The sequence below is a fragment of the Etheostoma spectabile genome, chromosome 20, assembly GCF_008692095.1.
Source record: "Etheostoma spectabile isolate EspeVRDwgs_2016 chromosome 20, UIUC_Espe_1.0, whole genome shotgun sequence".
NCBI lineage: Eukaryota > Metazoa > Chordata > Actinopteri > Perciformes > Percidae > Etheostoma > Etheostoma spectabile.
The window spans coordinates 2,213,340-2,232,102 of NC_045752.1; the positions used below are offsets into that span (position 1 = coordinate 2,213,340).

The 18,763-nt window shown below is 39.2% G+C and overlaps 1 protein-coding gene across 1 annotated transcript in view; it reads right to left on the minus strand.

Moving 5' to 3' along the window:
• Positions 1 to 18,763, minus strand: part of dtnbb (dystrobrevin, beta b) — a 40,041-nt gene that overhangs the window by 19,283 nt on the left and 1,995 nt on the right. Inside the window, exons 2-11 of the mRNA XM_032500916.1 lie at positions 17,913 to 17,958; positions 16,232 to 16,335; positions 15,889 to 15,969; positions 15,555 to 15,768; positions 9,708 to 9,792; position 9,210; positions 8,512 to 8,666; positions 8,293 to 8,398; positions 7,345 to 7,511; positions 5,502 to 5,626 (exon numbers count right to left, since the gene is read on the minus strand). Coding sequence (XP_032356807.1) covers positions 5,502 to 5,626; positions 7,345 to 7,511; positions 8,293 to 8,398; positions 8,512 to 8,666; position 9,210; positions 9,708 to 9,792; positions 15,555 to 15,768; positions 15,889 to 15,969; positions 16,232 to 16,310 — 1,013 coding nt within the window. The 5' untranslated portion in view covers positions 16,311 to 16,335; positions 17,913 to 17,958. The remainder of the gene's footprint in view (positions 1 to 5,501; positions 5,627 to 7,344; positions 7,512 to 8,292; positions 8,399 to 8,511; positions 8,667 to 9,209; positions 9,211 to 9,707; positions 9,793 to 15,554; positions 15,769 to 15,888; positions 15,970 to 16,231; positions 16,336 to 17,912; positions 17,959 to 18,763) is intronic.

Below are 18,763 nucleotides of genomic sequence, written 5' to 3' on the forward strand. Positions count from 1 at the left end.
TAGCTCTCAGATGCCAGTAAATATTTCAAAAACGGTATCAGAATAGAAACACTTTGTCTGGAAAAGATGCAAGGGGTAGGACAACTGGGAGACTCATGTCCATTCAGTTTAGGAGTTTTGATCAAGTCTGACGCTCTACCCTGATTCTGCCATTATTACTCACTCACAGGCGCTTCGTCAGCCACACACACACACACACACACACACACACACACACACACACACACACACACACCCCTGAGAGACCACGCAGATGTACGTATGTCTCCTGGTTCACAACATAAAATAACACCTCTTTACTGACAACGTTGATCAGAACTGGCATGCACTATTTTTAAAACACCAACAGCACATTTCTATCTCTGTAATGGATCATCAATAAAAGGAAGTCAATTCAGAATAAAATTGGAGGCTTGACAGTTTTCCTGTGACTCATTAACTGGGGGATGACTTTGAGAGAAGATTTCTGTAGCCAGCAGGGGAATCATCATGGGAATGGTATAGGCGGACAATTACTGTATTCACCCATAATTTCTCTGAAATTGACTGTTAAGAAGCGAGAATTATTCCATTAGTGCCAGCTCTTCCTTTTATGGCTTGTGGCTGCAGAGTGTGCCCAAGTAAGACTCACAGAACAATTGGTATGTTGGATTTAAAGGAACAGTTCAACTTTTTGGGTTATGTGCCGGATTGTTTCTTGGCCGGGTGACCTAAAATTGATAATTGCAGTCACCAAAGAATACATTATTTGAATGGTCATGAGGTTTAGAAAACATCTTTTCTTGGCACAATTGATGAGAGGCACTACTTTATCGCCACTCACAGATAAAAACATAAATGCTACTGAAACCAAAAATAGACATTTTGACATCATCAAAGACGGAGACTTTTGGTAAATAGCAAGCCCTACCTTCCCTAACTAAGTCAATACAATAGAGATGGAGAGACATACAAACAAGTCTCAAGGGTCAACACACACATCCATTATCTTAAAAGTCAATGCGCGCACGCACGCACACACACACAAACACACACACACACACACACACACACACACACACACCACACACACACACACACACACACACACACACACACTGCCACACCAACCTTGCCAAATGCCATCTGCAAGAGCATGGGAATGCACTTTGTCTATTAAAGTCTTAAAGGCCCAGGTAGCTCAATTGGTAGAGCAGGCGCACATATATAGAGGTTTACTCCTTGACACAGCGGCCCCGGATTTGACTCCGACCTGTGGGCCTTTTCTGCATGTCATTCCCCCCTCTCTCTCCCCTGTCAAGTCTTCATCTTTCCTGCTAAATAAAGGCCTAAAAATGCCTAAAAATAATAATAATAAGGGTTATATTGTATGGAAGTATTATCAGCATGTACTTTTTTTGCAGAAAAATGGCACCTTTGAGTGGAACAGTATATTGTTATAGAGTATATACTGACCAAAATTATAAACGCAACACTTCTGTTTTTGCCCCCATTTTTCATGAGCTGAACTCAAAGATCTAAGACTTTTCCTATGTACACAAAAAGAAACTAATGTTCACAAATCTGTCTAAATCTGTGGTAGTGAGCACTTCTCCTTTGCCGAGAAAATCCATCCACCTAACATGTGTGGCATATCAAAATGCTGATTAGACAGCATTATTATTGCCCTTAGGGATTGAACCTGGTCAAGAACAGGCTTTGAGGATCTCAAGCATCTTTCTGAGAGGATTACCAAACATTAAGGCAGCAAGACAATGCGGTAAAATCGGGCTAACTTTATATTAGCTACCCAAAGTGACAGCGCATACAAACAGGGGATTCAGCCCTATAACTTTGGTATGTACTGAGTCAGATAATCACCTGTGTTAAAGTGTGGGAAATGTGAAATAGCACATAATGGGGGCATCTGAGTAGCTCACCTGGGGCCTGTTGCACAAAAGTAGAATATAAAATGCAGGATAAATGAAAAAGCGCAGCTTGACTTAGTGTGGTCCGCTCTTTGCGGCTTAATCTGTTGCACGTTTGCCGAGCCAGGATGAGAAGGTGAAGCTATGGCAAGCCAGGTGTAGAAAGCTGGGATAAGTGCACGTTCACGGCTTTCTTAAATAGACCACAGTATCGATCACAGATCTACTGATGCAGAAATGGAGAAGACATACTGCTCAACTGTATACAGAGTGGGCAGCAGATTCTTGTGGAAGTATGATAACGTGAAACACATTATTTGTAAAAAAAAAAAAGAAACATGGCCACTGTAAAGAAACAGCAAGAGAAAGCGAGGCAGACGATCGCAGACCGACTGAGTGCGTAAGCAGCCTAAAAATATACATTGGCTGACCACTGTTCTGAAACCATCATAAACATGTACCATTCAAGGATTAGGCTACTAATCATTTGCACGGATTACCCGTTGTACTCTTTGGCTTATAAAGTAAGCAGAAGATTATGTTACTCAGGAAATTCACCATGAAGATCAATCTTTTACAACGCTAGAATATAATGCATAAATATCTCTTTCACTCTGTTTCTGCCTCTCTTTCTTATGGGCTAAAATATAAACTATCTGACTCATATTAACTTCCACTGCCCGGTTTTAATGCAAAGTTGTTGTTTTTTTGCGAATGACAAGTGACTCATTGAATGCTTTCAGTCAAGAGCAGTAGTAAATGTATATTTTCAGATATAACATTCAGTCATTCCGCTGTTATCTGTCACGCTTTTTATCACGTGTTTGTTATAATAGAGGACGAGTTTCCTTCTCTACACATTATATGCTTTGCCATCCATCCATCCATCCATCCATCCATGGATGGATGGATGGAAAAGAGAGACACTGAAGAAGTTAGACTCTAAAATTTAGAAACTATTAAGAGAATTAAGTGATAACTTTAATGCATATTGTGAATGTAACAGAGTATATTCATTAGTTATTTCCCCCAGGAAAATATAATGTCAAAAACCATTGAGGTGTCCTCTCCCTTGTGTTACATGAATGGACAGGAGACTACAACACTATGTAGTTACTGGTAAGACTAGAATTTGGAAGGATTTTACAATTAGGACATGTTCTTAAAAATGTAAAATCCTCCCAAATTATAGTTGTTAAAGAATACTAAATAATAAAAAAATAATGAACTAAAATAATTTAAGGTGTATTGGTTCATTATAGAAACACACATATAAAGCACTTTATATGTTGCAATTAGTAACTGACTTCATTTAAAAACACATTTGCAACTTTATCAGCCATTTCTAATTATCTCAACATCTGCAGTAATATGTTCATCAAACTTCTAACAACAATGTGAACATCAGTCTTCATACAGCAATGTAACAGTAACAAGAATAATTATTAAAATGCAATGTTAAATATTAACAGTATTTAACTGAACATCAATATGCACCTATTTTAATGCGGGCTGATAGTTAGGCAAACCCATTGCTGAGTGAACAGAAAAGGCTCCAGAATTCCTAAAACCTGGCTGGTCGGGATCAGGCTAGCTGTAGAGAATAAATCTCCATGGTAACGTAGGTGCCTCTGCTTTTGTGCAACCAAGTCTAGGCTAAATCCATCCGGGATAACTGGAAAATCCTGGAAAATCCTGGCTTAGTCCCTTATCCTGGTTTTATGCAATAGCCCCCTGGTAAAATACCACTGTATATATTTCATTATTAGACAGTCAATACGGATGCATCAATGTGTAATTAGCATTTTTCTGTTGTAGCTGGTCAAGCTAGTTTGAACTACTTTATATAAAGTTATCAAACTTTAACATTTTGTCACGTGGTTCCGAAAACACTCAAGATGAAGGATTTCATAGAGGATTTCAATTTAATTAAATTTTACTTTAATCGTTGCTTTTTGTGAAATAATGGATTATGTTACCAATTATTAGTTGAATAATAGGTCAAATCAAACCCTTTTGATAAGGTTAAAGGAGAAATGTCTCTTTATTGGAGCTGCAAACAACTCATAGATGTCTGAAATGTGTCAAAGGGCCCAAACTAGACACTGCACAAGAGAAAAGGGTTGGGGAACCACTGGTTTACTCTTTTCCAATACATTGTGTTTTATAAAATCATCAGATGTAAGATATTCATCTAAAAAGTAACTAGTAACTTTTAACTGAATATAGTGGAGTAAAACGTACAATATTACTTCTGAAATGTAGAGCAGTAGTATAAAACATATACAGAATAATGTGAAATGGAAAAACTTAATATTGTACTTGCATACAGCATTGGAGTTGATATACTTAGTCACTTTCCAATGGTGAAAATAACTTATATATCTTTAAACAGAACAAAACACTCAAACAAGATCCTTCAGTTCATGGAAAATTCATTCTGAGGAAAACCATAAAAAGCCTCTGTGCTATAAAATCCAATATAACCAAGAGCTCCAACTGGGGCAGAGCTCAATATTCTCAGAGCCTTCATCATCTGAAATAATCAAAATCGTAAAACAAAAAAACGACACGGATTACTGCTCGCAAAGGGCACTGGAGAGTCATAATCTAAACTAGTTTTAGCCACAAATTTTATTTTAATCAATATTAATCTACTTGTGTGATGTAATTTCATGCTACACAGCCTACACCGCACAGGCTAATCCAATCGTCTTATCTCTCGGTAAGAGGGAAACATGCAGGTCGACAGTTGATTCTCCATGTTGTGATGAATTGTAAATGTATGCAAATGTAAACTTCCTCTTAGATGCATACGTTTTGGGCACAATGCAGAAAAATCCTCCTGCCAGTGGGCAGAGCCTGGATGTGAGACCTGATTCCGAGATGACGGTATCTATCACGCAGTAAAACAGGAAATCATCTTGATGAATTTTTCTCGGCCTTCACTGAGCCGGTTCCTCCCCAATGATGTTGCTCAATATCAATTACTCACTGACACTTGCCAGAAGCAAAACCATATACAGACAGCTTAGATTCATGGTCGTGACTGGAATGGGAAGCAGGATTTTGTTTTGAAATGTGCCATGAGAAATGTTGAAAGTAAGTTGAGAGATTTCCTTTGACCCTATTAGTGCCATGAACAAGCAAACAGCGTACATCACTTTTTTTTATATCTGAAAACATGATTAGATTTTGTCTTGGTGGAGGCCAAAAGGGCATATGTTTTGGCATAAGGATGATGAGGAAAAATGTGAAGTGACCTTAGCAACGTGGACTTCTGAGGATGTATCACAATGGTGGAAATGATTATGAAAATCGTATGCAGGGTTTTAGACAGCAGCAGAATATAATGCATTTCCTATAATGATTTCCAGGAACCTCAAAGCCTGGAGTGTGAGATATATACCTTCGTCCCCGTTTCATTGCCAACAGACTGATGAGGACAGCTGAACATGCGTAGTATATCACTATTTCCAAGTTAGCAAATAATCAAGGGCTTGACATCTTAGCAGGATGGCACTCTATCAGTTATGTCAACAAATAAGTAATAAGATTACTAGTGGGAAAAAATACTTTGGGAATGGCACTTACACAGTATGGGTGAGATCCTGTGGTCTCTCGGCCTGCTCGGGGAACACAGGATGTGGCGGCTCACCGATGGGGACGCAGCCTAGAGATTTACTGATTGCGTGGCTCAGCTTTTTGGCCGGAGACTTCTGTGAGGAGGGCAGGACAAACAAAGTATCTGTCACCTTGCATGTTGTATAAGCTTGTCGAAATAGTAGTAGAAACAGTTTTAAGATGCTTTAAAATTGATTTACATAACCGGGTCAACAGTTGGTTTTCTGTGACAAAAGTGTGGATCAGCAGTAGTTTGTGCATATTCAGTAAGTGCTAGTATCTGCCACTTCACATGCAGGTTTGGTGGCTGCCCTACAGTCTCAAAACTGCAACGCAAGGTATTTATCTGAGTTCATGTCATATGGACAACTGAAGAGATATGATAGTTTGATGTGTATGGTTAAACATACTGTGCAAAGACGACACCATTTGGGTTTAATTACTGTACCTTTTCAGAAACTTCCATTTTTATACATTTTAACTTGGATATTTAGGTGAACGTGATTTACAAGTTGAAAATTGGCAATTACGGTAACTCTGATATGACATAAATGCAGCATAATCATACCTTACCATTATTGATGAAGTAGTAGATAGATTATACTGTAACTTTATTTTTATATACAGTATGTATGTATATATTTTATCTTAAAGTGATACTTTGCCAATTTTAATCCAGCTCTGTGTCATCTTTGTGTGGGCTGTGTGTTCAGACGAACGGTGTTTGGCTTCCTTTTGTGGCGCCAGCTATATGGAACGGAGCTCGGAGCAGCCATGTCTGCTGCTCTGCTCAGCTCAGAGTTCTTTGTTCCTTATGCTTGGGCCATGGAGGGAAGCCACACACTGTTCATGGCGGCACACACTGTCCACTCTGCCGTGACACAGAGCTGGTTTTACATCTGCAAAATATCTCTTTAAGTCACATGTCTTCAAATCTGCCCGTTGTCATGCAAAAAGGGACCAAACTCTTAAGAATTTCATTCTTGATAAGGGGATAAAGTCTCTGAAAATGTTGTAATTTAACACTCAGTTGAAAAACAAACTAAAGCACAAACTACTTAATTAATTTTAGGTAAGCTGTGATCAGTGTACCATAGCATGTGTTAAAGGAATAACATTGACTTGCCTTTATATAGTGAACTGTATCCTTATATATATATATATATATATATATATATATATATATATATATATAATACATAGTGCACTAGCAGACAGAGCAATGGTCTTGCTTCTGTACGTGCAGCCACAACAAAGGGAAATTGGCCAGTAATACTGCCAGCTAATCAGAACTGTCAAAAAAGTAATATGTGGTAAACAATGTCCCAGATGTGTTTCATAGACATTATTTACTTCAGTTTGTCAGAAAAGTAGTATGTCATCCAGAACAGATTCATTTATCATTCATGATTAATATCAGAAAAGGGTTTTTTGTGTGTGTTTTCCAATTACCAACTGTATTTAATTCACTCAGGCTTGTTATTCCATTTCTGAGTTATTTTCTTCAGTGCAAAAAAGAGTGGAAACTGGATTTGGGATCCAGCACCTATGCCTTCCCTAGTAATTTATAACATAATGATCAAGCTTTTGGGGGATGTGGCAACACGGCAAATTCAATCAATACAACTTAATTTGTCAAAATGAGTAAAAGCCCATAAAGTCTGTCTTTGACAAGACAGGAAATGGTAGCCGGCTGACTAGTCTGCCATGTTGTAAAATCATTTCACACTCTGACGGAGATATTGGTTTTGGGATCGTTTTGAAAAGGGAACAACACAATGTAAAATTGAGAGTGATCAGGGCTTTGCCTTACCCAAGACGAGTGTTCCTTCATCTGGTGCTGGTTGCTATGGGGACCATTGGCATGGCCACGCCAGAAGCAGCTCTGGCAGAGCTGGTAGCCATGGCACTGTTGGCAGCGATATCGGAAACCCATCATGCTCTCGCTCCGGCAATATGAACATTCCACCGGATGGAAGACTGAGCAGTATAAAAAAAACAACAAAGACATTGATTTTCTGTCAGAGCAGAGACATCTTTATTTACAGAGCTACTAACAAAAACCTCTGCAGACTTAGTTTTAAGACCGTTTGAGGCACTTGTACTTCACCTTAATACATCCGTTTTATGATTATCTATCTATCTATCTATCTATCTATCTATCTATCTATCTATCTATCTATCTATCTATCTATTGATAGATGGAGGTGGAGCACATTAGATCTACTTTATAATACATATGTCATACATGTACTGTTGAGTAGTTTACCTATAACACAGTATCATATTTTATAAATTGATCATATGTTTGTAAAATCCTAATATGTAGAGTAACTCCAGCTGTCGGATAAATGTGGTAAAAAGTACAATATTTCCCCCTGAGATGTAGTGGAGTAGAAGTATGAAGTAGCATAAAAGTGAAAAATTGAAGTAGCTCAAATTGTATTTATGTACAGTACTTGATTAAATGTAGTTAGTTACCTTCCACCATTGAAAAACAATATCTAGATGGGGCCCCTTGTCACGTTTCAGATATCTATGAGTTGTTCTATCAAAGAGACATTTCTTCTTTAAACATGTTTCCATTTAAATGACTCTTCCGAGGCCCAAAGAGGTAAAAGCATGCATTATTTCACAATAAGGATGTCAGCTGATATGGTTTCAAATTTTGAGACTTAAATGAGGAACTTTTACGTTAAATTTTGAAATTCCAATGATGATGTAAAGCGTGAATATAAATCTCTGAGAGTCCAAATCTCACCATTTTCAACATTAGCAAGTCGGTGCATGAGCGGTAGCCACACGAGGCATTGAGGGGGGGGATCTGCCATTAACACATCCAAAAACGTGTTCAGCATAATCTTCTTCTAGATACAAACACACACAAACATGTTAAACAAGACATGGAAATTATTAGAGATCTAAAAGAAGATAGAGAAGAAGGAGAACATATATATATATATACATGTCCTTCTCCTACCTGCTGAGGGAAGCACGTCCGCACCGAATGCTCCGTGTAGCCAAAGGAAGGACCCTCGAACACGGCCGTTGGGAGTTTCAGCACCTCTCGAAGAAACTGATCAAACTTTGCAAACATCATGATTCCACTTGAGTCTGATATCTGGGAGAAAATATCTGAGAGACAGGAAATATCAGATTTATTATTCGCAGCAAAAAAATAAAAGTGCACTTTTTACATGTCTGTGAATGTCTATTATTGATCCACAGCTTGTTTTCTCAAAAGAGAGTCAAAATATGCACAGCGAGTTCATTTTGCATACATGTTCCAACGGTGACAAAATATGCCTACCACCACAACTGATACCAATATAACTACAAAATGTCAAGTTGTGGATTTAGGTAGGAGGTTTGTGCTTGATTATTGCTTGGCCAACGTTGGCTAACCTGAAAGAAAGACAATAACTATCTTTCCAAAAATGTCAAACAATTTCTTTGAAGTGCGTTGACTTCAAACGCTGTATTTAGCGTCGAAAACAACTGCACAAAGATTATAAAATGATATTGTTATAATGCCGCCGTCTGAAAATGAATCTTGCCCACAAAGACTTCTTAATCTTCAGGAGGCAGGTATCAGAGGCTGTAGGGAGGAATCAGAAGGATACTCATCTCTTTCACACCAAAGACTCAGACTTGTGGAAGACAAATTCCCTTTGAAACACTACAGGTTTCCTTTTCATTCATTCATCTATTCTTTCAATCTACTTTACTTCAATAAGTATCATCGGGGCTTTTAAGGCTGTTTCTTCAGATGAGGTTTTTCTTAAACAGCGGACGATTTAATTAGAAACAGATCTTCAATTGCTCTTTCACAATTATGTTACCTTGTGTTCTCATGAAATGAAAACATGTAATAGTATCATTATATTATTGGCATCCATTTGAGGCATTTTTTTGGGACTTTTGTCTTTTATAAGCTATAACTTAACATTTCAATATGTACCTGTTGCTGGCTGAATGTCGAACAAGTAAAGCCCTAAAGCAAATCAATTTGGCATATACATGTTCCAACAGTGCCCCTCTGTGCTTAATTTGAGCAACTACATGAAGATAGCCATGACGTCAGAGTTCAGAAAATTAAGCCAATTCAAAAATGCGGCTCATTCCCATGTATATGCTCTCACATGGTACATAAAGGGTGCATGGAAATGTACTTACACGTAGTTTGTCCACAATTTTCCCTCCACACATTGTTGACAGCATGGATTTCATTGAGAAAACGGTCAGCTTCCCATGGCTTTCACTGCAAGTGGAAAGAAAGGTGAGAAGTTACATTCATAAGCAGTAAAACGCACATTTGTTCAATTTCTACACACGCATCAGCCTTTCTTGGGGTGGTATTTTACGACTTGCGTTGTATTTTTTGTATTAAGGCAGAGAGGGGGTCCTCAGAGTCCCTGCATGGGGGCAGCCACATTTTTGTTTATTACTTTTTTGAATGTGTATTTCCCCAAAAATGTAAATAGATCTGAAAATATACTTTAACATGAATCCAACATATTATTAGAAAAAGATAAATCGACCTATTCGTAAAAAAACAAAAACAAACTCAACAACAGTGATGCCAGGCCTGTAGGTAAGGTAGCCACTACATTATAGCTATCCACAGATACAGTTAAGCTTAATGTGCCTACCACATGTATGTTTGACATGAAAACATGATATATATGAATGTGTAAATAATACTTTTTTTAAATTTCTTATTAATGTAGGACCCCATAAAATGATATGTGTTTATGCTTTAGGCCACCCTTCACTCTATTATAGGCCCAGTATATTTTTAAACTCAGTATAATACAATATATGTCGTAGGGGGTCCCTGCTCGTCTCTCTTTCAGGTTAGGGGTCCTTGGTCTAAAAAAAAATGTTGAAGACCCCCCCCCCCCTAAGGAACAGTGGCCGTCTAGTATGACCAGTTGAGTTTGGTGCTAATCTCAGAGAGCTCTTCTCTATTTGTGTTGCAGATCATATATTACACGAGCACTATGCCAACAAAACTCCATAATACAATTTCTTACCTCCTGTGTGTGTGTGTAACAAAAGCCTAGTGTGCACGCATCTTACTAACACGCTGTTAAAATAACAATGAAATGCTGTGTATTGACTTGAGACCAGGTTTTTGTTGGTCAATGGCACAATCACTTTCAGCTGCCTTAAGATAGCAATCCGCCAATAATGCACCTGAACACACCTCCCTGTAAGACCTCTAATTTGCTATTTAAATGACATGGGGGCGCTGGACGTGATTTGACAACTGCATCGGTCTTAAAATCGCAAAGACCCTGTGTGACTTAGGATGTAATGTTATCCCACAATTATCACTTCACATGAAGTTCCATATGGTAGCTTTATTAAAAGATAATATAATGTTTGCACAGAAAATTTAAATGTTGCAATGAAGGTATTATTATTATTATTATTATTATTATTATAAGTCTTTATTTAACCTGTGAATTTGGATGAGAGTATTTGAGAAGAAAACCTAAAGAAAACTGAGGCTATTACAAACACATCACAGAACAGTGCATATGCCAAACTACATTTGAAACATGTCATTGCACTTTTGAAGTTCATCAATTAGTGTGTAAAATGTCAAAACTCATGAGCTAAGCCTTAAATGACAGCTTAACATGGTATAGTCAGGTCATTATGAGACAGCTTCAAGACCCCTTCAAATCTTTTCAACTTGCCAAGAGAGACCAGCTCTTTCATTTCAGATTCATTTAGCTCGGGCTTCCGATCAGAGGTAACAGAGTACATGAAAGCTCTTCTGCCTAATTCAGTTTGGACCTCAGGGACAGAGATGGGAAAAGTACTCACTTTCCGTACTTAAGTAGAAGTACAGATACTTGTGTTAAAAAATACTCTGGTAAAAGTCAAAGTACTGATTAAACTTCTTTACTCAAGTAAAAGTAACAAAGTACAGGCTTGGAAATTTACTTAAAGTATAAAGTAAAAGTAGCCTTAGAATGACAACAATATTTTTTGCAAAGCTACCTGGACCACACAAATGTTACTAGAGAGACGCTGAGGAACTTCAGTGGACATGGAGGGTACGTCTTATATGGCAATGGCTACATTTTAAATGGATGTCTGCCAATAGGCCTAAAACATAACATATATGATTATATTATGACAGACACTGGGACTCCAGGTTATAACATTCTGACTCATTAACAAGATATGAATTCAGTTGTTATCTGTAAGAATTCACAGATCCAGTTTCTATTTTAATTAATCTTCCCCCTAACATGTAAATGAATCTACATGTATGTGCGTGTGCTCAAATATGGCTTCTGGAAAGAAAATAAGGATTAAATATGAATAAACAAACTGACATTAATGAGGAAGTTCCCCAGCACATTGGCCAGGAGTCTTTCTTGATGCCTACTGTTTACATCTCTTTCAGATAAGGTCGAGGATGATGGGAATGTATTGCTGCTTGTCTGCCCTTTTTTCTTCATTTCAATCATGTTGCCATCCATACTACCATGTGCTAACGTTAGCGCCATCCATACTACCATGTGCTAACGTTAGCGCCATCCATACTACCATGTGCTAACGTTAGCGCCATCCATACTACCATGTGCTAACGTTAGCGCCATCCATACTACCATGTGCTAACGTTAGCGCCATCCATACTACCATGTGCTAACGTTAGCGCCATCCATACTACCATGTGCTAACGTTAGCGCCATCCATACTACTATGTGCTAACGTTAGCGCCATCCATACTACCATGTGCTACGTTAGCGCCATCAAGCCTCAATGATTTGCTGTGAATGAATGCAGAATCTGTTGAGTTGTCTTAGTCGTGCGTCAAATGCAACGTACAGTAGATATATTCCCATCCATTTAGATTGAATATGGTATTGATGACATAAACAATAATAACAAAAACTCCAGTGAAATGATGTGAAAGTTGGGACTAGATTAGGACTGGAAAGCTGATTCTGGTGTCCAACTTGGCCCCAGTGTATCTGTTAAAACAGACGGAGACAACTTCTCTCTAGCTAAGGTTCCATCCACTTGTCAATTGAATTACAGAATCTGAAGTTTGGTAAAAAAAATAAAATAAAAAAAAAAACTCATGCGAATAGAGCTGGTAACGTGTAACCCACTAACATGTGAAGACCACACCAAAACCACGAGCTAACAGGTGAAGAGCACACCAGAACCACTAGCTAACTTACTTTAATGTGAAGAACTATAGTGAACTGACAACATGAGTTATACAACTTACAGTTCTCAAAGACTCACACACACAATCTCAGCTGGTTATCCTCCGGACAGCTAGTCTCTTTTTCTTTTCTCTCACTTTTTTCTCCGTGTGGCGCGCGCACCCGCCGCGTGTGTGGCGCGTGTCCGCGCTATTCTCCGAAAAGACGACCACTTGTACAAAACTAAAGTAACGAGCCAATTTTGTAAAATGTAAGGAGTAGAAAGTACCGATATTTGTGTTAAAATGTAAGGAGTAGAAGTAAAAAGTCGCCACAAAAATAAGTAGTAAGTAAAGTAAAAATATCAGAAAAATCTACTTGAGTACAGTAACGAAGTATTTGTACTCCGTTACTTCCCATCTCTGCTCAGGGACAGATAGCGAAACTGCTTCCTGTGATCACAGACAGTCATTTCCACAAAGTTTTCCAGAGATACGGCAGCATGAATAATAACGTAGCGGGACCAGAGTGGCCTCACAGATAAAAGTAAACCAATTGAATGGGTCGATGAATAGACGCGGCAAGCAGCCAATCATTTTGAGCACACAAGGTAATAATGAGAAAGAGCTTTACAGTCAATAATAAACCTCTGTGCTTCAGGGTGCCTGCTTTGAGCACAGAGCAGACGGAGGCAGGAGGGATGTAGAGTACAACAACACCAGGAACACTTCAGCTGATCTGCTGTGCGACAGAGAAAGAAGGCAGATGTGCATTTGTTCTAACATTTGTCTGCTTTTTGGCATGATGTCTGAGGCCTAAAACCTGTCTGGATGGATAGTTTGTACCATGAAGTCAGGGCCAGAGCTAACATAGGGAACACTAAAGGCATGCGTTGTGTATTTTTTTCTGGGAATTTAGGGGAGTTAACCTTTTACAGTTATAAACTCACACAAGGATTCAGCATTTTTTTCACCAGAATTTAAATCCTGGCAGCGTGGAGAGGGCTTTCAAACATGAAAAAACATAATTATGTACTTTGGTGTTAATGATGGGAAAATGAGAATGTTCTTTGTCTGTATTTTATTCAGAGTAGGGCTGTATATTGATCATTCAATTCATAAAGTCATTCATGTGAATGCCCATCCCAACTGAGTCTAAGGTGATGTCTTAAGATGTCTTGTTTCGTCTGACTCCCACAAAAGTTTGCAAGATTTGTCTGAGCAATATGAAAATAAAAAAAAATATATATCTACACACATTCTGCTAAACTTTTTTTTTTTCTTTCAGATTTGCTTTTTTTGGTCGGAAATATTAGAAAATGTTATCTCTTTAGGCCTCTACATATTAGTTGAAACTGGTCACAATTGGCAGAAAAATGCAACCAGCGACCAAGGCTCCCAAATAGACATGCTGCACCTTCATTGGAAAACCCCTTCTCTTAAATGTGAAATGTCTTCCTGTCACTTAGCTTCTGAGTCAGTTGTTAACATTTAACCCTTGCTTTGATATAACTTCTGCATCAACACTATCACAACAAGACAAAAAGGAATTCCAACGGTCACTAGGCTTGGGCAACGAGAACCGGTTCTAACTTGGAATTGTTTCAAAAATTACGATTCCAATGGAATGGTTTGCAACTAACTAAGTTTTGGTTTCCATAGCGACTCATACTTCTAGGCGCTTGTTGTGTTGCTGCCATGGAACACAGTGAGCAGCGCCCTAAAGCGGGCTTATTTTACATTGAAAAAAATCTATACATCACCACTGAATATACGATTTTTTTCCCTTTTTATCTGGGAAATAAGCACGTGACCCATTTCTACTCCTCCCTTTAAAGAATCGGAATCGAGAATCGATAAGAACCAGAATCAAAAGTAAGAATCGGAATCAGAATTGTTCAAATCTAAATGACGCCCAACACTGAGGCCTCCTGCCTCCTGCCTGTGTGGCGTGAGCGTGGCGTTTCTGTTGCGTGGCGGCTGCGTGGCGTTTTCTACGTCTTTGCACACCAGAAACGTGTCTGACGCGACGCTGCAGCTGATAAAAGTGACGTGATTGCGATCATCGTTGTTCGACATGTGGGGAGAGAGTTGTGGAAAATGACTGCACTCAAGCAGTAGTATACTTCATGTTAAACACAAATATATACTGATTTGATAACAGCAAAGACAACGTCTGCAGTGTTGATATCAAAATAGGCTACAGAATACTTTGTTCTGTATTGACAGGTGAAATATTTCTGTTTATAATAGTATTCATTTCTATATTTATTCAGTACATATCCATGTCCTAAACTTACGGAACCATTGTATATGTCCTGCACTTACTGCTATTGCACTTCTGGTTAGACCCAAACTGCATTTCGTTGCCTTGTACCTGTACCTGTGTAATGACAATAAAGTTGAATCTAATCTAATTTGAAAATCAATCATTATTATTTTTTTAAATTACATTTATAGCTGCATTTGTGTCAAAACCTAGACATTTTCAAACATCGAAATGTCATTTATTAAATATCTTTGTGTCAAAATGACATATAAACATCTTTTCGTGTTCTAATTTTCCTGGAAACGCTTCCAACGCGCTTGCGTGACGCGTGAAAAACAGGCATCGGGCCTATTTCTAGCATGCGCGCGTTTCCGCCGACGTGAGACGTGCATGTCACGCAGGCTGAGTGCGTGCTCTAGCCTGTTAACATGGGAGCTGAACTAAAAACAGACACTCTACGCCGCTGACACGCTCACGCCACGCAGGCAGTGTGCATGAGCCCCTATGATCCCCACCTACAGTGTCCTACAGTGTCCTACAGTGTAGCACTCCCCTGCCCTGAGCGCCTGCCCCATACCTGTCGTAGGTGGCCACCATGAAGTTGAGCAGCAGCCCGATGGACTGCTCCACGTTGATCTGGTGGGTGGTGGGCAGCCGCTTGTTGAGCTGGTAGTAGATGGAAGACAGGATAGTCTCCAGACGCGACACGTTGATCTCAGCGTTGTGGTCCAACGTGTTGAGCCCGTTGTCACGAAAGGCTTCAATCATGTTCCAGACATCCACCAGATGAACTGTGTCGGGGGGGGGGAACAGACAGACTATGTCTGGGTCCGTGTTTTGGAACAAACATTTCTATTGGTTGCACAGTGTCCTAACAGTTAAAATGAGAGGAACACTCATCATGCTCTTACGGTTGCATCTCTTCTGCACAAACCGCAGTTTGCAGGCCGTCCTGTAAGTCGACAGTCTGATGACATCGAAGTTTTGAGCTCCTGCAAAGCAAAAGCACAAAGACAAAACAAATCGGATCTCAGATTAATGCTATGTCTGTCCAGTTATGAAATAAAACCAAATCATTACCAAACATAATCGGGCTTACAGAAGCTACATTTAAACACTATCCCTGTCTTTGTGTGGGAGGAATAATACTGGATGTGTGAGGGACCACATTTCTACGAGCCAGTCAGAGGATTTCATGAGCCGCAGCTGACTGTAAATAGTGAAAAGAGATTTCTCTCAGTCGAATCCACTCACTCATTTCCATGAAGAGCTGTCTCTTCTCCACCATGGCCTTGCCTCGTTTGCTGCCTTCTTCGATCATTCTGTGGCGCATCAAACAGCAGAGCGTGCAATGCTTACTGTCAGCAGCATGTTAATAACACAGCTCTTTCATTGTCCAGAATCAGAAACCATGCAAGTGAAGATGATTAGTAAATACTGTCTATAAATGTGTGCGTGTGTATATATATATACAGTACCAGTCAAAGGTTTGGGGTCACATAGACATTTCCATTGCACTCCATTATAGACAGAATACCAGCTCAGATCAGTGTTTTTTTAACCAGGGCAGCAGTTTTCAGATTACAGTATGGGCTTACATAATTGCAAAAGTGTTCTCCAATGTTTTCTCAGTTTTTTTAAATACTATCAGATTAGTAAACAGAATGTGCCTTAGGAACATTGGATGAATGGTTGCTGATAATGGCCAATGTAGATATTGCATTAAAGATCAGCCCCCATTCAGATCAGCTGGTATTCTGTCTACAATGGAGAGGTATGGAAATGTATAAGTGACCCCAAACTTTTGACAGGTAGTGTGTATATATATTATATATTATAATATTGGTGCAATTGAAGAAAATGTTTCAGACTATGAGTTATAATATATATTTGTGTTAAGACTTAACATAAATGATTACCTGAAGCTCATGAGTTACCATCTTTTAAATATAGAAGAGCTGGTCATTATTCTGTAATGTGGTCAGCTAGAATGCACACCCTCACATGATCCTAAACGCTGGTATATATCTTTATTCTTTACCCTGTGCATCAAGGTCTGTCTTAGTCATCATTCCAGCTATTCGCTTCACTGTAAAATAGATAGATGATGGCTTTGGTTGGCTATTTAAGAGATGATGTAACCAGTTACGTTAGGGATGAAAGTATCATATTTTTTGAGAAGGTTTCATTGCTTTGAAAGACTCTGAAAGGCTAGCCTGATTATGACACTGAACTGTCAATTTCTTTTTACTTAATTCACTATTTGAATCGCTTAAGAAATATTAGAGATATTGAAACTTCAGCCAGCAGCCTCTTAGCTTAGCATGAAGACTGGAAACAGTTAGCCTTGCTCGGTCTGCCTTTCGAAAAATGTCACACAATATCTTTGAAGTGTGTTGACAAACTGTAGTTGGCGTTAAAATCAACTGAGTGAATCAACTGAATCGAGACTTTAATCTTCAGGATGCAGGTATCAGAGTCTGTAGGGAGGAACCAAAAGGAATCTCATCTCTTTCATACCAAAGACTCGATTGAACAGTTTGAACTTTGAAGTTTTGCTCTGTCGCCTGACTTCAGAGTGGATTCATTCTACGTGTCTGTTTCTGGTTTTAACATAGTACTCAGACTTGTGGAAGACAAATTCCCTTTAAAACACCACAGGTTTCCTTGTCATTCATTCATTCTTTCAATCTACATTTCTTCAATAAGGGTCATCGGGGCTTTTAAGGCTGTTTCCTCAGATGAGTTTTTTCTTAAACTTGAAACAGATCTTCAGTTGCTCTTTCACACTAATGTCACCTTGTGTTCTCATGTAATGAAGATGTGAAAACATGTCAGTACATTAGTGGCATCCTATTGTGGCGTGATGCACTAGAAAATAGTATTTGTTTTTAGACTTTAGTCTTAGATACAACTTAAGATTTTCAATATTTACCTGTCGCTGGGTGAATGTCAAACAAGTGAAGCCCTAAACATCGACCCTGTGAAGAAAAGCCATAATGGAAGAGTTAGTGAGGGCGTCTTTTGACTGGATGTCAACATTACTACGCTTGATAAGCTATTCCTCGCTGAGGAAATGTAGTTGACTTTTGAATAAGTAATTATCACCTCCCCCTTTCTCCCTCCTTCAAGGACTTCATTAGCTCTCAATTTGTGCTTTTGTTTCCCCTCTCTCTCTTCCTGTAGAGATATTGGTGAGCTGGCTGGGGAGCACTCCAGCGCCCGCGGTCTGTGCAAATGATAATTCTCCATGACATCCCGCTCAGCAATGACTGCATCCTGTGGGCTAATGACACCGACTGAGAGCCGCAAAGGAAGCACTTAATGATGACGGACACGGAGCACATTACAGCTGGCCAATGAGTGAGAAGCGCTGGGTTTCCCCCCGGACGGCCTCGGACCCAGCGCCCCAAACATGCCCAGATCACATGCATGTTCACAGGGTGCGTTCGCTGACCTGCAGAGCTAGGTTCTGCAACCCTCAGGAAGTCTACAGACAGGCAGGAGTTCACCATGTTTTTGTTGTTGTTGTTGCATTGTTTGTTTTAGAGACTCTTCTTCTCACAGTGATCTCTACTCGTATGACAGGGCCTGTTTCCAGTCACTAACGTGCTACTCTGGCTCGTGTTGAATGGTTCTCATTGCCGGTTACAAGCAACAGCAAGTATCTTTGAAAGGACCCCGGCATCCACTCAAATACAGTCATATTCAGTGTTATGTTATATTATTATCAAGGTTACAACACACAAGTATTTTAGGGATTAAGTAGCTGATGTGCTGCATCAG